Source organism: Heteronotia binoei, chromosome 17 (assembly GCF_032191835.1).
Source record: "Heteronotia binoei isolate CCM8104 ecotype False Entrance Well chromosome 17, APGP_CSIRO_Hbin_v1, whole genome shotgun sequence".
Lineage (NCBI taxonomy): Eukaryota > Metazoa > Chordata > Lepidosauria > Squamata > Gekkonidae > Heteronotia > Heteronotia binoei.
The window spans coordinates 7,790,726-7,809,248 of record NC_083239.1 but is presented as its reverse complement, the minus strand read 5'-3'; the positions used below and the strand labels follow the sequence as shown (position 1 = coordinate 7,809,248).

The 18,523-nt window shown below is 47.5% G+C and overlaps 1 protein-coding gene across 1 annotated transcript in view; it reads left to right on the top strand.

The window, feature by feature from the left end:
• UBXN11 (UBX domain protein 11) overlaps positions 1-18,523 on the top strand; it is a 58,392-nt gene that overhangs the window by 24,301 nt on the left and 15,568 nt on the right. Inside the window, 4 exon segments of the mRNA XM_060257875.1 lie at positions 6,582-6,661; positions 9,431-9,545; positions 11,000-11,217; positions 15,007-15,084. Coding sequence (XP_060113858.1) covers positions 6,582-6,661; positions 9,431-9,545; positions 11,000-11,217; positions 15,007-15,084 — 491 coding nt within the window.

The following is an 18,523-nucleotide window of genomic DNA, read 5'->3' as shown; positions in this document are numbered from 1 at the left end:
TCAGAAAACTCTGAGCAGTCAGATAAGGAGGAGGGTGAACTGTCAGACAAGGAGGAGCAGACTGACACTGTTCAATCTAGGCTCTTTCCTTCTGAATACTATTCAAAATTGCTTCCCAAAGTACTGAGGACCCTCAACTTTGTACCCACTCCTAAAGAAAATGAGGAGTTGGATCCTGATCTCCCCACAGGTTCAGGGGAGATGATGCCAAAATTGAGCAGTGCTCAGACAGGGGTTCCTTTGCCTGCGGCCTTTTTTGCCTTAGTCAAAGCGGAATGGGAACGTCCGACTAAGCCTAAAGCAAACCAGCAGGTTCTCTCCAAACTTTATTCGCTTATTCCACAGGCTACTAAGAGATTAAAGTTACCAACAGTGGATGACCCTGTAACTAGCCTGATTTCCAATTCGGTCCTTCCTATGGACGCAGATGGTTTACCCAGGGATCCATGCGATAGGAGGGTTGAGCAGGCCTTACGCAAAGAGTTTGAAGCGACATCTTGGGCCATCAAGGCAGCCACTACGTCTTCATTGTTTGCCAGAGCAATGTGCACGTGGTCTAATAACTTGGCAGCAGCAGACAGTGGAGCTCCTAAGGAGTTCAAGGACGAGTTAAAAAGATTGCTTTATCCGCTGCCTTCGTGGCAGATAGTTCATTAGACACCATGCAACTGGCGGCCAGGGCCATGGCATGTGGGGTAGCTGCCAGACGCAACATTTGGTTGCGTAATTGGGAGGTAGACACTGCAGCCCAAGCCAGGGTGGCAGCGGTGCCTTTTAAAGGAGCCTTGTTGTTCGGGGAGGGTCTAGATAGATACCTCATTGAGAACAAGGATAAAAAGAAGGTTTTACCTTCCAAGACTAAAGAGTCGAAACAGAGGAAGTCCTTTCCTTCCTTTCGAGATTCGAAGAAACCATCCAGACCAGGTTCCTTTCGTCCCTTCAGAGGCAAGTGGCAGCAGAAGGGGCGTGATCCCAAACCATATTACTCTGGGAAGGCAGATCAGGGTTCCAAAAATCCCTCCAAGAAAGGAGGATCCCAGTGACTATGCCTCTCACCAGTTGACAAACAAAATAGGGGGTCGTCCTTCCCTTTTCACAGACATTTGGAATCAGTCAATTCAGGACAAGTGGGTTCTAGAAGTAGTGGAACAAGGTTACGCCTTGGAATTCCACTCTCTTCCCCCCAACCATTTTCGAGGGGTTCCCCAGAAAAAAGATTTATCTGCTCACAGAGCAATGTTGTCGGCCATTCAGCACTTGGTGAATATAGGGGCAGTGGAGGCCGTCCCGGTACTTCAACAGGGTTTGGGAGTCTATTTGGTGATATTTTTAGTTCCCAAAAAGAACGGGGAGTTCAGAACCATTCTGGATCTGAAATGGCTCAACAAGTTCATCCTGACAAAACATTTCAAGATGGAGACACTACGGTCAGTATTGCTAGCCATTCAGCCTCAGGATTTTCTGGCTTCCTTGGATCTGTCAGAGGCCTACTTGCATGTTCCCATTTGGGAATCACACAGAAGTTTTCTACGTTTCTCCTACGGGGGGAAGCATTTTCAATATCGAGCCCTGCCGTTTGGTCTGCAGTCTGCGCCCCGGGTATTCACAAAAATTCTGGTGACCCTGGTGGCGGAGCTGAGATTGCGGGGTGTGGCCCTATTTCCTTCCCTGGACGACATTCTGGTGAAGGCAGGGTCCCACCAGCAATGCCTGGAGGGCATGCAGCAGACAGTGACCATGTTGCGCTCTCACTGCTTCGTGGTGAACCTAGAGAAGAGCAATCTGCTTCCCTCTCAGATACTAGTGCATCTGGGAGTGGAAATAAATACAAAGGTGGACAGAGTCTTCTTAACCCCAGAGAGACGGGAGAAGTTTTGCCTCCTTCTGCAAGGGGTGTTACAGCAACCGAAGGTGCCAGTCATGAAGTTAGCACAAGTCTTAGGGATGATGGTATCCTTTCAGGATCTACTGTCTTGGGCCAGATTCCACACTCATCCCCTACAATTTTTTCTGCGGCCTTTTCAGGAGATTATAAGGAACAAAATTCCCAAACTGGTGACACTACCGTTAGAGGTGACGTCCCAGTTACAGTGGTGGTTGAACCCGGGTCTTTTCAGTCCAGGTTACCCGCTTCGCGAACCTCAGAGGGTTTGCATGACTACAGATGCCAGTTTATGGGGTTGGGGGGCTCACTCACAGGATCAAATGATCCAGGGTCAGTGGGAGCCTCACGAGATGAAGCGCAGTATCAACTTCCTGGAACTCAGGGTGATCCGGTTAGGGTTGCAGGCAGTTCTGAGGGGTCACCATGTCCTGGTGAAAACGGACAACTCAACCGCCAAAGCATATGTAAATCGACAGGGAGGAACCAGGGTGAAATCACTTCATGCCGAGGCGAAGGTTCTCTTCGAGTGGGCCGAAGTCAATCTCCTGTCAATCAAAGCGGTGCATGTTCCAGGGAAGGACACTCTGCTAGCGGATTGGCTCAGCAGACGCTGGCTGGAACAAACAGAGTGGATGTTACACAGGGACACCTTCCGTCTAATAGTGGACAGGTACGGACCTGTGTCGGTGGACTTGTTTGCCACGGCAGAAAATTGCCAAGTGGACAGGTTCTTTGCCAAGGTCAGAGACACAAAGGCAGAAGGAACCGATGCCCTCAGCACTGACGGGACTAGTGTAGGCCTTCCCGCCCCTTCCTCTATTACCCAGGGGGTAATTACAGAGGGTGGTGGAACTAAAGGCGGAGATGGTGTTGGTGGCTCCCTTCTGGCCGAGACGGTCATGGTTCCAGGAGCTCCTGAGGTTGTCTATTCAGCCTCCTTGACGGCTGCCAGGGAGGGATGACCTTCTGACACAGGGCAGCATGTCTCATCCTCAACCAGACATGTTGCAATTGACAGTTTGGAAGTTGAGCGGTTACAGCTCAAGGAACTAGGTTGTAGCACCAGAGTGGTGGACACTATGTTAGCATCGCGTAAGTGTTCCACTAATAGGATATACAATACCACCTGGAAGGTTTTTGCTTCGGGGTCTACCTTACGGGGGTGGGATCCGATGAAGGTGAAGGTAAATGGTATTCTAGGTTTTCTTCAGGAAGGGGCAGACAAGGGGCTTTCTACCAGCACGCTACGGCGTCAGGTGGCGGCCATATCGTCTATACAGGGGGTGCGGGGACGTAAGTCCTTGTCAGCGCATCCGCACATTAAACGGTTCCTGAAGGGTGTTGCTCTCCTTAAGCCCCCACAGGTATATAGATTCCCCTCGTGGAAGTTGAATATAGTACTAACTGCGTTGTGTGGGCGTCCCTTCGAACCTATGGCTTCCTGTGGACTGAAGGAACTGACTCTAAAAACAATTTTTCTGGTGGGTATCACTACAGCACGGAGAGTGTCTGAGTTAAGGGCCCTGTCGGTCGACTAGGAGCTTTGTGTTTTCCATAATGAAAGGGTGGTGCTGAGGCCAGACCCATCTTTCATTCCTAAATTTAATTCTGTCTTTCATAGGTCCCAGGAGTTGGTTCTTCCAAATTTTTGTCCCAACCCCCAGTCTCCCAAGAAAAGGGAGCTGCACTGTTTAGACGTTAGGAGGGCACTTAGTTTTTACATTGATCGCGCAAAAGATTGGAGGAAGTCTGATGCATTGTTTGTTTCATTTAGCAAGTAGTCGCAGGGATGACAGGTCTCCACTTCCTCCCTTAGCAGGTGGCTACGGGAGTGTATTGTTTTGGCTTACAAGGCCCAAGGTCAAACCCCGCCAGATGGGATCACGGCCCATTCTCTAAGGGGTGCTGCAACATCAGCTGTGTACCGGTCCTTTCCGTCCTTAGAAGCTGTGTGTAAGGCAGCGACTTGGAAATCGGTACATACCTTTACCAGGCACTATAAAGTGGATAAATGGGCTTCAGCGGAGGCGGCCTTTGGGAGGCGTGTGCTGCAGCATGCACTCTAAACAGGGAAGCCGGTCCCGCCCGGGGATGTTCAGCTTTGTTACGTCCCAGTAGTCGGACCGACCCACTGTCCAGACCACCGGAGAACGGAAGATTGGTATCACTTACCGTGAAGCTTCCTTCTCGGTGGACTGGCAGTGGGTCGGTCCGGCCCGCCCGTTAAAGGTTGAGCGGCTTCCTGAGTTTTGGAGATGGATCCTGGAGCAATGGTGCTTTCCCTGTGGGGAGGATGTTACCTTTGCTTTGCTTAACAGTGACTTTCTTTCAATCTGCCATTTGTATGGTGTGTTGAACTGTAATAAACTAATCTTCTCATTTATTCGTCTCTGTACGTGAATGGGGAGGTGGTGAAAATTTTTATTATTAGGGGGATGCGGCTTGGATACAACTGGCGCGTCCTGGGTGGTATAGGCCACTCCCCCTCCGGATCGATTGGAGCACCCGACCCTGTGACGAGGAGGAGGAGCCTATACCCAGTAGTCGGACCGACCCACTGCCAGTCCACCGAGAAGGAAGCTTCACGGTAAGTGATACCAATCTTCCGTTCTCACCACCCTGAGCAATTTAGTGTCATCTGCAAACTTGGCCACTTCACTGCTTACTCCCAACTCCAGCCAGGCCCCAGGGAGGCTGCCGCATGGCTCGGTTCGGCGCAGCAATCCCCGAGGGCCACACCAAGTGACCTCGATGGAGGTACCCCACCCCTGGTCTACAGACTCCCCACTATCTTTGTTGCCTCCTTCTGGACATGTCTCAGCTTGTCTACATCCTTCTTAAATTCTGGGGCCCCAAACTGGACGCAGTACTCAGGTGAGGTCTACCCAGAGCAGAGTAAAGCGGTACCGTTACTTCTCGTGATCTGGACGCTATACTTCTGTTGATACAGCCCAAAATCGTATTTGCCTTTTTAGCTACTGCATCAAATGCTGACTCATGTTCAATGTATGGCCCACTAAGACTCCTAGATCCACTCATTTCCACTCATACGTCCGCTGAGGCAAGTCTCCCACACTGTATAATGATGCATTTGATCGATGTATATAATTATTCATATGAAGACTTGGGGGTCCAAATAAGCCTGCAACTGTCCGGGCTAGGGTTGCCAAGTCCAATTCAAGAAATATCTGGGGACTTTGGGGGGCGGAGCCAGGAGACTTTGGGGGTGGAGCCAGGAGACATTAGGGGTGGAGCCAAGATCAAGGCTGTGACAAGCATCATTGAACTCCAAAGGGAGTTCTGGCCATCACATTTAAAGGGACGGCACACCTTTTCAATTCCTTTCTTCCATAGGAAATAATGGATAGGGGCACCTTCTTTTGGGGCTCATAGAATTGGACCCCCTGGTCCAATCTTTTTGAAACTTGGGGGGTATTTTGGGGAGAGGCACTAGATGCTATACTGAAAATTTGGTGCATCTACCCCAAAAATAGCCCCCCCAGAGCCCCAGATACCCGCAGATCAATTCGCCATGATTTTCTATGGGAATAAATCTCCCTGGGGAATAATAGAGTTCCCAGCAGACATTTCCCTCCCCTCCCCCCGCTTTCTGACAACCCTGAAGCGGGGGGAGGGCCTCCAAACCGGGGGATCCCCTGCCCCCACCTGGGGATTGGCAACCCTAGTCTGGGCTTACTTGAGCAATTGGCTCAGTTGTGGAAGGAAAGGAACAAAGGAAAGGTCCCCTGTGCAAGCACCAGTCGTTTCTGACTCTGGGGTGACGTTGCTTTCACGACGTTTTCACAGCAGACTTTTTTTTACGGGGTGGTTTGCCATTGCCTTCCCCAGTCATCTACACTTTCCCCCCAGCAAGCTGGGGACTCCTTTGACCCACCTCGGAAGGATGGAAGGCTGAGTCAACCTCGAGCCGGCTACCTGAACCAGCTTCTGGTGGGATTGAACTCAGGTCATAAGCAGAGTTTAGGACTGCAGTACTGCAGCTTTTATACTCCGCCACAGGGCTCTTTTTAAGGTACAATGGAAAAGGAAAGGTCCCCTGTGCAAGCACCAGTCGTTTCTGACTCTGGGGTGACGTTGCTTTCACGACGTTTTCACAGCAGACTTTTTTTTTTACGGGGTGGTTTGCCATTGCCTTCCCCAGTCTTTTACACTCCCCCCCCCCCAGCAAGCTGGGTACTCATTTTACTGTCCTTGGAAGGCTGAGTCAGCCTTGGGCTGGCTACCTGAATCCAGCTTCTGCTGGAATCGAACTCAGGCCGTGAGCAGAAAGTTCAGACTGCAGTACTGCTGCTTTACCACTCTGCGCCATGGGGCCGCTTCAGTTGTGGAAGAGGCATGCCCAAACTGATTCCCAGTAATTTTTCTTTCAGTTCTGACTATGGGGTCCAAATGACACAATCCTTTTTTCACTTATCTTTACACAGTCCCCAAGTATGCTGGGGCCTTGAGTCAGATCAGGATCACTGTGCGGGGGAGGGGTTTCCTCTTCCCCCTCCTCTCCCCCTTCTTTTCACCCCAAAAGGGAGCTGGGAGGGAGCTGTTCACCCTATTTGCTAGCTTCACATGTAATTCCATTGATAATAGGGATGTGGTCTGCCTCTGTTCTTTCTGCTGCTTGATGTTACATAAAAACCTGAGGAATCTTTTAATTTTTTCATTTACATTTTTTCTCTAGAGGAATCTTCAGGGTTGAGCAGAGCAGAGGAGCTGGAAGTGATCTGCCTTCAGCTGCAGCATCAGATCTGGGAAATGGAGGTAATGGAAGAGGCCAGAGAGGGAAACCAAGCAACCTCTTCATTTAGTGCAAAGGGATTTTATTTCAGGCCTTGGATGTGATGCTGCTAAGTATTGCATGACTCAGTTCTGGGCGCAAGGAAAAGGTAAAGGTAGTCCCCCGTGCAAGCACCAGTCGTTTCCGACTCTGGGGTGATGTCACATCACAGCGTTTTTACAGGGTGGTTTGCCATTGCCTTTCCCTGTCATCTACACTTTCCCCCCAGCAAGCTGGGTACTCATTTTACCAACCTCAGAAGGCTGAGTCAACCTTGAGCCGGCTACCTGAACCCAGCTTCTGCCAGGATCGAACTCAGGTCGTGAACAGAGAGCTCGAACTGCAGTACTGCAGCTTTAGCACTCTGTGCCACGGGGCTGCACTTGGGTGCAAGAATTTGGTTAATTGGGACATGCAAGACATAGTTCTCAGGTGCTTTCTGTTTCTTTGTTTTGTGATTCAGAGCACTCTTTCAGAAGAGACATTCCCTGCTGAAAAAGGAAGTTGGATGAATACCTTTTAAAAAATGGCCCCTGTATTTCTGGGAGCTTTCATATTACACTAATAGTTTCAAACATCCCCAGCTAAAACTGAAGATAAAATTTTCTACTCAATAAACTGAGAGGGCACTCTTTTTTAATCACTTGGGCAGCTGACTTGGGAAAAAAAATACAAGTACTTGCAAAAATCGCTGGTGACATTTTAGAATGGGCATTCCCCTTTCTTCTTTCAAGAAGGGGAGCACTTCTTTTAACTATTTTGACTCTAGTACACATGGAAATATTTTGTGTGTGCTTGCGAAGAAGAAAAGGCATGAGGCAGGCATAAAAGTCCCATTGCTTTGAATTTAAAAATACGAAAGTCTCAATCCAAAGCTAGTTGTGCCTGAATGCCTTTGAAAAGGATGGGATTTAAATTAAAGGTAAAGGTAGTCCCCAGTCGTTTCTGACTCTGGAGTGATATTGCTTTCACATTTTAATGGCTGACTTTTTTACGGCATGGTTTGCCATTGGCTTTCTCAATCATTTACATTTTACCCCCAGCAAGCTGGGTGCTCGTTTTACCGACCTTGGAAGAATGGAAGGCTGAGTCAACCATGAGCTGACTACCTGAACCCAGCTTCCACTGGGATCGAACTCAGGTCGTGAGCAGAGCTTGGACTGCAGTACTGCAGCTTTACCACTCTGTGCCACAGGGCTCTTGTGATTTAAATTACCCTATATACTCGAGTATAAGCCTAGTTTTTCTGCCCAAATTTTGGGCAGAAAAAACCCCTCCTCGGCTTATACTCGAGTCACTATTTTGCCCGCATCCCCGGAATTCCAAGGACAGCTAAAGCTGCCCCCTGCTCTCCTCTCCTCAGCGAAGGGGGAGGGGTCGTGCTGGGACTGGTGTTTTCAGTCTGACCAGAAATGACTTCTGCCTTGGTATTGTTGATTTGTGTTCTGCACCACCATTCTCCTCATCTTTCATTGCAAGCAGCATCGTGGCCTTCCCTGCCACAGGAATAGTAACTGCTGCGTTTCCCACCCTCGGCTTATACTCGAGTCAATAAGTTTTCCCAGATTTTTGGGGTAAAATTAGAAGCCTCGGCTTATATTCGGGTCGACTTATACTCGAGTATATACGGTAGTTGTAACTAATTTGTTCCATTGGACTAGGCCATGATTAACTTGTAGTGCTATCCTCTGCAGGGTTTTTGCATTCTAAGCCCATGGGCGCGATGCAGTTGCGTTGGTAGAATAGTCATACTTTACTTCCTCCAGGAGAGGTCACACCCGGAATTATTCCTGGGAAATATTTACATCTGTCACCCAAATGAGCTGCTCATACAGCTACATACAAGAGAGAGATCTTGGGGTCGTGGTGGATAACTCACTGAAAATGTCAAGGCAGTGTGCGTTTGCAATAAAAAAGGCCAACGCCATGCTGGGAATTATTCGGAAGGGCATTGAAAACAAATCAGCCAGGATCATAATGCCCCTGTATAAATCGATGGTGCGGTCTCATTTGGAGTACTGTGTACAATTCTGGTCACCACACCTCAAAAAGGATATTATAGCATTGGAGAAAGTCCAGAGAAGGACAACTAGAATGATTAAAGGGCTGGAGCACTTTCCCTATGAAGAAAGATTGAAACGCTTGGGACTCTTTAGCTTGGAGAAACGTCGACTGCGGGGTGACATGATAGAGGTTTACAAGATAATGCATGGGATGGAGAAAGTAGAGAAAGAAGTACTTTTCTCCCTTTCTCACAATACAAGAACTCGTGGGCATTCGATGAAATTGCTGAGCAGCCAGGTTAAAACGGATAAAAGGAAGTACTTCTTCACCCAAAGGGTGATTAACATGCGGAATTCACTGCCACAGGAAGTGGTGGCGGCCACAAGCATAGCCACCTTCAAGAGGGGTTTAGATAAAAATATGGAGCACAGGTCCACCAGTGGCTATTAGCCACAGTGTATGTGTGTATATAAAAATTTTTGCCACTGTGTGACACAGAGTGTTGGACTGGATGGGCCGTTGGCCTGATCCAACATGGCTTCTCTTATGTTCTTATGTTCTTACGGCTGGGAGGCTTCTTGCGTTCTTACTTTGATTCTTGAGCATGTAGTGCTCACAGAACTTTCAAAAACCCCTCTCCTTGGGCCGGTATCAACTTGACCTTGTTGACTGCATCTCAGAATCAGAGGTGTCCCTTTTTTGTGATCCTCCCCCTCCCCTTAAAACTGTTCCCGTTTCTCTCCACGTAGCGGTTTCTGAATGACTACGGATTGATCTGGGTAGGAGAACAAAACGAATCTGCAGACGATAGGGAGTCGGTGGACGGAGAAGGGAGTCGGTCATCACGGGGTCTCTGGAAGCCAGGTTTGCTAGGAGAAATAACAGCCCGTTAACAATGACCAGCGTCTTTAAGATAACCTGTGTTGGCTTCTCTGATGTGAAAGCTTTGAGCGTAATGTCCCTGGGGCTGGGGCCTGGTTTTTTAATCATAAAACTGCATTTATTGAATAACAACGCAGGCTATAAGGTTGCGAAAGCCAGCGTGGCGTAGTGGTTAGACTGGGGTCTGCGAGATCTGGGTTCGAGTCCCTTCTGTGCAGCCTCAGGCCAGTCATTCTCAGCTTGACTAACCGACCTCATTGGCTTGTTGTGAAGACAAAATGGGGTATGGGGAGGGTTATGTTTGCTGCCTCGAGTTCCTTGGAGGGAGATTGACAGCCTGACAGAGTGTGCTGGAATACGTCCCGTAGGGCACTCTGGTCAGCCCAGCCTCAGCTAGAGTTCTAATGAAGACAGACTCACAGCCAGCCAGTTCAACAGTTATATTAGGGTTCAGGCAATAAGCATAAGTCAAGTACAGTCCAATTGTCAGGTCACTCACAGTCAGTCCAGCCAGTTCAAAGGTACAATAATCACAGTCCAGAAGAATAGTCAGTTAACAGTCCATCAATCCAAATCATCCAACAATCCAACAGTATGACACACCACTCTCCTCCAATCCTCTCCAATCTCTCCCACACTTGGTAGTAGTGTGGCTACTGCTGTTATACCCCCACCAGCCAATCCCATTGCTCATTTGGCTAATGAGTTTCACATGTTACTCACATGCTTCTACTTACACCTGTATAGCAAGAGTTACATAATCATTTAACCCAGGGGTCCTCAAACTTTTTAAATAGGGGGCCAGTTCACTGTCCCTCAGACTGTTGGAGGGCCGGACTGCTGTTACTGTACAAGGCCGCGGGCCGTCAGTTCTCCGTCTTCTGCATTTCTCTCCCTTCCCCACACCACACACCCCGGCCTGGGAACTCACCTCACCTCGGTATCACCTCACACTCTGTCTCCGCTGCCTCAGCCCAGTGCCGGAAGTGTGCGTTGCTAACACGAGTTTAGGTCGAACGTCACTTCCGGTCTGATTCTGCCATAACCCGGCGGGCCGCATAAACGTCCTCAGCGGGCCGCATCTGGCCCGCGGGCCGTAGTTTGAGGACCCCTGATTTAACCAGTATCAAGAAGCCTTAAAGCGACATATACTGTCACAGCCTCTTGCGTGATCTGAGAGCAAGGAGCCCTGTTTCCAGTGTAAAATTGCATTCCCCCCCTTCTGGGTTCCCATAACTGCTATACCTTTAAAAAACAAGCTTCTCCATATGTGGGGGCCTAGGGTGTAAGCATAGCTATATATATGTAGTCTGTTGCTAAATCCTCACGTTATTGTAGTGCTGGTTTTGCAGCCGGTTCCTCTTCTCACTGAAGTTTGGAGTTAAGTTCCAGGGCGTGAATCCCATTTAGCAATCTCTTTTTTCTCTTCGTCATAGGCAATTCTGTTGTTTCAGAATCATCAATCAATTTTGATACCATCTTTGAAAATCTGAAAGATTTAAATGTGCTGGCTGGGGAGGGCATGTCCCAAATCGAACACGTGGCAGGCGGGGCTCGGTTGAGGCAGCTGGACCCAGTCCCCCTCACCTTCTATCAGAACGGGATTGTAATGTTCAATGGTCCCTTCCGGTCGTATGAGGAACCTTCCACACAGGTATGGCTCAGGCCAGAGAGCAAAGGCGATTACTGACTCGCAGTGTCCCTGCAGTAATTGCTATGTGGGTGTGCCTGTCAAGTCGGCAGATTCAATAACGAGCCGTTGTTGATACAAAGAAACTAGTTTATTGATACTGTTACTTGAGGCTAGGCCAATATTGAAAGACTGAAGAACATACAGTAGATACCAGCATATAAGGGATACTTCAAAGGAATTCCTACGGGGGGGGGGGGTTATGCAGGGAACATTCACACATTAATGTTACCAATTCGTTCTCAGGCCTGCTTTGGCCTTGATCGTAGTAGACTCCTGACTCCCTTCTGAGCCAGGCCTGAGAAGGCACAGATAAGGCTTTCACATCTTTCCATTTCAAAGCAACACTACCCAGGGAAGGAAAAAGGGGGGGGGGGGTAGGGAAAGGTTAAGCTAGCAGCATTTGAATACACTTGGTTTTACCCAGAATGCTCTTTGACTGAGCCAGAGTTATACACAGACTTGACAGTGCCTTTTCTGGGAGCTCCTGCCTTCACGAGGCCCCCAGCTTCTACCCAGAAGGCAGTAGGTAAGACCATATATTTTGCGGGAACTCACTGGCTTGTTGGTTTATTGTAAGATGCCACATAAGAGGACAAGGATGTGTACATAAAAAAATAAGGCAGTCAAACTACAGCGGAACCACATTTCCCCTTGTTTGGTTAGATGTACAGTCTTCACCGGAGGGCTGAGTTCTGTCAAAACCCGTTTCAGCAGATGTTGGCTGTGCACAGCACTCAGAGGCTAGCACTTGTGACATGACAAAGTCATCCACCTCCACATAAATAGGGCAAAGCAACGTTTAAAATTGCCAGATGTTGTTGTGTGTAGGGGAGAAGATAAGGTGGGGAAAGGCAAAAGGAAGAAGAAATCAGCATTGGATTTGGAGGCAAGTGCATATGTTGTTTGTAGAGAGAAGATAGAGGCAAGTGGAGCACATCTTTCACCAGGAAAAAAAACCCCCGCATAGACTTATGCTAGTATGTAATCTGGAAATATTTCGTTTGGGTCAGGTAGAATGTGGGGCTGGCTTTCTGCCATGCTTCGCACTCAGCAGGAAACAGATCTCCACATTCCTAAATGCAAACCCTAAACCATGAGTTCTGCAGTGTCGTTGAGTAATGGGACCACGGAGAAGGCAGTGCTGGAGGCAGGAAAACCAGTGCTTGGGGAAGGTGATGGATCCCAACACAGCAGAAACAAAGTGAAGTAAGCAGCTGGAGATTCAGACTCAGACATATCTGATTCCCTCTTTTCCTCTCTGAGGACAGGAGAATTGGCTATCTGGGAAGTTACTGGTGGTGGAGAACGTTTCAGAAAGGGGAACTGGTTACTGGCTCAGTGACAGCCACGTGATAATCTGAGCACCCCTGCCCCTTTTGCTTTTAAAAATAGGCCTCTTTCTATATGATTTGGGCAGCTCCTTGTTTCACCATGAAGGGACTTGGTTGAGGAAAAGTTTTGTCACGAACAGTGGCCTGCTGTGTCTCCAGCTTTGAAACAGGGCAGCTTAGGCAATGGAACCTGCTGGACTGATTAACCATCAGAAAGGGTGACTCCGCCAGCAACCGGTCTTTTACGGTCATCAGAACTGTATGCTGCTTTCATTAAGTTCCTTAACAATTAACGGTTTTGGGGATTGTCATGATAAAAGCCTGTCTGTGGCTTGCTTACTTGAGAGATTTGTCTTTTCTTGTTTGCTTCTCTGTCTGTGAGGGTCAATGGCTGCTAGAAAAAAATGTGAACCAAATCACGATCAGGCAAGCACAAAGTCCCATAAGTTGTCTCTGCCACTCTTTCAGTCCATTCCATGCCCATTCAACTCCCACTGACCCAAGGAATTACAAAACACAAGCTCCAATTTTGTGCCCCTAAGGAAATGAGGAGCAGGAGAAAAAATGGCCTCCACGTAATGACACTCTAGGAATTTCCTGTGTTGTAAAATACAGTAGAGGCTAAGGGAAGTAGCTCAGAGTATCACCCATAAGTAATATCATATCCTCCCTAAACTGCATCTCCAAAATTTCCAGGCATTTCTGCCAAGGCACAACACCCTGTTTGAAGCAGCTGCTTAATTCATTGGAGCTTCTTCCATCTCTCTGGTTCAGTTTACAATGAACCAGCTTGGATTCTTCACCCTGAAGGAAACCTAGAATTTTGCATGCCCCTGGCCAACCTCCATAAAGGTGACTGAATCGCTCCAGATTCTCCTCAGGGGGAACGAGCCTGTTCTTCATGTGCCTGGGGAAAAAAACTCCCTGTAGTCTTGAGCATTTGAGTTTGTTGTAACTATGCAACCCCTGCATCTTCTAGCCAGGGATGTAAGCTTCTCCCTTAATTCATTAGACTCCTGAGTAAAAGCTTGTTTTTTGTTGTAATACAAGTCTTTAGTCCTTATGGTGGAAGAGAAGCAGGAGCAAGACTAGGTGTCTCCAGATGCTGGTGAGCTGGAGTATGGGCCTTAGCGGTGGCTAAGAGCCAGTTTGGTGTAGTGGTTAAGTGTGCGAACTCTTATCTGGGAGAACCGGGTTTGATTCCCCACTCCTCCACTTGTACCTGCTGAAATGGCCTTGGGTCAGCCATAGCTCTGGCAGAGGTTGTCCTTGAAAGGGCAGCTGCTGTGAGAGCCCTCTCAGCCCCACCCACCTCACAGGGTGTCTGTTGTGGGGGAGGAAGGTAAAGGAGATTGTGAGCCGCTCTGAGACTCTTTGGAGTGGAGGGCGGGATATAAATCCAATATCTTCTTCTTCTTCTTCTTCTAAGCGATACTGACTCTTCTTACTAGTTTAGTTTAGTTTAGTTTAGTTTATTTATGATTTGTATCCCGCCCTTCCCACCAAGGTGGCTCAGGGCGGCTCACAACACATGAAATGCAACATAACAATATTAAATTTAGGCATTTACACAGTTAAAAAACCATTAAAACACAGTTATAAAAACATTAAAACAAAGCAGAAATCTAATAGCGCTACACTTAGTTTCCTATGCCGGTTAGTTATAGGCCAGCCGGAAGAGGGTTGTCTTACAGGCCCTGCGGAACTGATCAAGGTCCCGCAGGGCCCTCACCTCTTCTGGCAGCTGGTTCCACCAGGAAGGGGCCATTACAGAGAAAGGGAGAAAGGGAGGGACGGTGGCTCAGTGATAGAGCATCTGCTTGGGAAGCAGAAGGTCCCAGGTTCAGTCCCCGGCATCTCCAAAAAAGGGTCCAGGCAAATAGGTGTGAAAAACCTCAGCTTGAGACCCTGGAGAGCTGCTGCCAGTCTGAGAAGACAATACTGACTTTGATGGACCAAGGAGGGTCTGATTCAGCAGCTTCATATGTTCAAAGCCCTATCCATGGTAGATTGTAGGCGGGCTTCCTTTGGCCCGGGGATAACGAGAAGATTTTGGGTTCCCGATCTCAGCACTCTCTGGGGAACATGTGGGGAGAGACGCTACTAGTCCTGGTTCAGGATATGGGGGAAACAGTACTTCCCAAGGGAGGGGGAGTTTGTACATGAACCTGTTCTTTTGAGCGGCAAGCTCATTTTTTTTTTTGTGCTGCATACAAATTGGAGACTTTGCATTAAAAATGGGATTGATACAATGGGAAATTTCAGGGGCCCCCCCCCCACAAATGGTAGGTTTTTGGAGTTCTAGCTGTGAATCTAAACAATTTCAAGATGTTTGCTGATGAGGAATGAGTTGCATTTGCACTGCTTATAGAGGTTGTGAAGAGGGGATCTGATGCGTGGGCCCTGCTTGTGGTTTCAGCAATGCCTGCAAGATCTCATGGACGGCTATTTCCCTTCTGAGCTGCAGAGGCGTTACCCAGATGGTGTTCCATTTCAGGTATATCACTTCTCTCCCCTCCCAATAGCTTCCTGTTATCAGGGTTGTGCTTTTGCAGAAGTATTTGCTTATGAAAAAATGTGGTCTGAAGTTGGTACAGCTTTTTTTCAAAGAGCTGTCTTGGGCTTTCTTCTGAAAGAACTGAGATTGCTGTCCGCTTCAGTATTTCCAGCATAGAGAACTCAGCAGTAGGATCCATTTTCTTCTGAAATAAATGTAGTTTGTTCTGTTTAAGGAACTGAAACGGGGGGGTTTTGGTTGGTTTTTTGCTTAAGAAACTGAAATAGTTTTCAATTTAAAGAACCGAGAAGGTTCCCCTTTATTTTTTGCTTAAGGAGCGTTTTATCTGATATCTTCTGTGGTTAAAGTTTCTTATGTATGAGTGGTAAAGCAGAAGGAAAGCCGCATGCCCGCGGAGCCCACCCAATGGGGCAAATGCCACCACCAGGACCATTTGGGTGGCTGGGAAACGATGAGAGGCAAAAGTAAGTTAGGTGTTGCTGCAGACAGGGCACCTGGGTGTCAACTCCACAGCAAAAAGCTTTTGTTAATTATTGAATGAATCCAGTTATTGAATTAAAGAGACTGTTTTAAATATAATGCGGAATCGTAACTCGTTGCAAACAAAATAGTAAAGATTCCAGCAGCACCTTTGAGACTAACACACGTTATTGCAGCATAAGCTTTCGAGAAGAGAGCTGTGTTTCTCGAAAGCTTCTGCTACAATAAAATGTGTTAGTCTAAAGGTGCGACTGGACTCTACTGTTTTGCAGCAACAGATTGGCACGGCTAACTCCTCTGGATCATTTGCAAATAATGAAGTTAAAAAACAAACCAATCTTCCAGGAGACGAGAAAATTATACTATTTGGGACAGGGGAAGGAAAACAATTATTGCGGTGATTCGTGTTGTTGAACCACACCTCTGAAGAAACTCAATAGTAATTGCAAACTTGCCAATATCTAAAGCTACCTCTGTTGAGACTGTTCCATCACAGGAGAATTTCTCTTTTAAGATCTCCTCTATAGTGATAAAATGCAGAGGAGCAGCCTGTGTCAAGACCAAACTCCACAGAAGCCTGAGATTTCCATGACTGGTGATGTGGCCCTAAAAACCTGCCTGGGAAGGGTGGCTGATCTGGATTGGGGCTGTAAGGCTGGGGAAGGGTGGTCATCCCCTCCCCATACCATTTCGCTGCTGAGAAATACACCCACCAAGGTGACTGCTTCAATTCCTGGTGGAGGAAGACATAAGAAGAGCAGTGCTAGATCAGACCAGTGCTCTGTCTAGGCCAGTATCTTGTCTTATACAGTGACCAACCAGTTGAACTGGGGTGGGTCAAGAAACCAGGGCATAGAGACCCAAAGCCTCTCCCTGATTTAGCTTCCTAGCACCGGGTTTCAGAGGTGTATTGCCTCTGAATATGGAGGTTCCCCTACTGGTGGTGTTGATTAACCTATCATCCATGAATCTAATTTCCCTTTAAGGCCATCTGTGCTTATAACTATGACTTTGTGTCCCAGCAGTATGTCCTGACCCCACCCCCCCTCTGACCAGCTCAGTGAATCTGACTCAGAGTCCTCAGGCCTAAGGAGTGAAGGTCAGTTGCTGAGGAAGACCAGAGGGAACCAGCACTCAAAGTCATTCTGCCAGAGCTTGCTGGGGAATCTCTCCACTGGCCCCACTAGCCTCCACTAGACAGCACTTGAACCCAAGCCTTCCCAAACCTCTCCCATTCTGCAGGAGGATGGTGGTGGAAGGCCCAGGCTGAGGTGGCACAAAGGAGGTGAAATGCTGGACTGGCTGCGCACTACTTTCTGTAGGTCTAAAGCAGAGTGCTGAGGACAGTGCTTCCTTGCAGGAGCCAGCCGATGTACAATGCAGCCTCAGGAACTCCAGCACCTGTGCAGCGGTGCAGCTGGGCCCAGTTGCCTCTCAGCCGGTTTAAGCTGAGCCTTGGGAAGACAGTCTGGCTGGATGAACTGGTTCACAAGGTGCAAACCCTGTAGCTGCAGCTCTCTAAACCTGGGCAGCCCCAGGGCCAAGGGTCTGGTACCACTCAAGGAAAGCTGACCGGGCCTTACTGAGAGTACAGGACACAGCAAATGCAACAGTTTCATTCCTCATCAAGTAAAGAAGTATTTCCTTGTGTCTGTGCTGAATCTGTTTCCCAAAATTTCATGAGGTGTTCACTAGTTCTAGTATTATGGGAGAGTGAGAAAAAAGCTCCCTCTATCTGCTTTCTCCATTCCAGGGCAATATTTTATAAACCTCCATCGTGTCTTCATTTAATACAGTTTAGGGAAAGAAAGGAAAGAAAATAGTGGATAGCTGGAGTTTATTTCTGGAGCTTTATTGTACTCATTATTGTTTGTCTATTCCTTTTTTTTAAAACTTGGTGTAAGAAACTTTTTTAAAATGTATTTATAGGAGAACAGGAAATGTTTAGAAAAAAAGCCTGTAAAACGAATTATGTCTTCTGAGGTTTTCTAACAAGCCTCAAAGCTCAGCGTTGACAGCAGCTGTGGAAGAAAACATCTGCTCAGTTAGCTGTGGCAGGAAAAGAGCTGGTTTGTGGGTGCCAGAGTTGAACAGTCAGTTGGCATTAGTAAACAGGTGGAAGCAGGATGTAGAAAGAGACAGCAAGAGAAAGAGAGTGCAGCAGAATCCGTTGAGACAAAAGGGAGCTGGAGTTAGAGGGAGCTTGGTTAGTAAAGCTTTCTTTGGAGCATGTCACTGTAGGCTGCGTTGGGGATGATCTGGATATTATGAAATAAAACTTGGTGCACAGAAGAACTTCCAACGTATTGTTTAAGATGCTTAGATAATAGATTAAAACGATTAAGATGCTTAGGTAAAACGATTAAGATGCTTAGGTAAAACGATTAAGATGCTTAGGTAATAGGTTAAAACTAGTCATTCAACATCTTAAAGCTTTCTATATCAAATGGATGGAGATGAGTTATTTATTACAGTAATTTATATCCTGGCTTAAGGCCGCTTACAAATTACAATTTAAAACAGCATGATTGAAAAACATACAAAATGAAATCACCCATAGCATAAAAGTTGCACTTGCAAACTAAGGATTTTTTTGTTGTTGTTGTAAATTTGTACACCATGTTGTTTTTCATATTTTACAAGCTGGGGGCCTGCAAATGGAGGTCGTTTTTGTGTGGCTGCAGTCTTTTAGCAACCTATAGTCATGCATTCTATTGCTGCAAGCTTCTTTTGTTTGTGCGCAGACTTCCTGCTGTTGGCATTTAGAGGTCAGAGGCTCCAAAAGTGTCTGACCACAAACTGAAATGTGTGGACAAGCCCAGAATCCTTCTCACTGAGGTGCCTGATCAAGGTGTCCTCAGGGCAATAAACGGAATGGCTTTGTCGTGCATTGGATGTGGATTGAACTTGTCCGTTGGAAAACCACCTGTCCACAGTG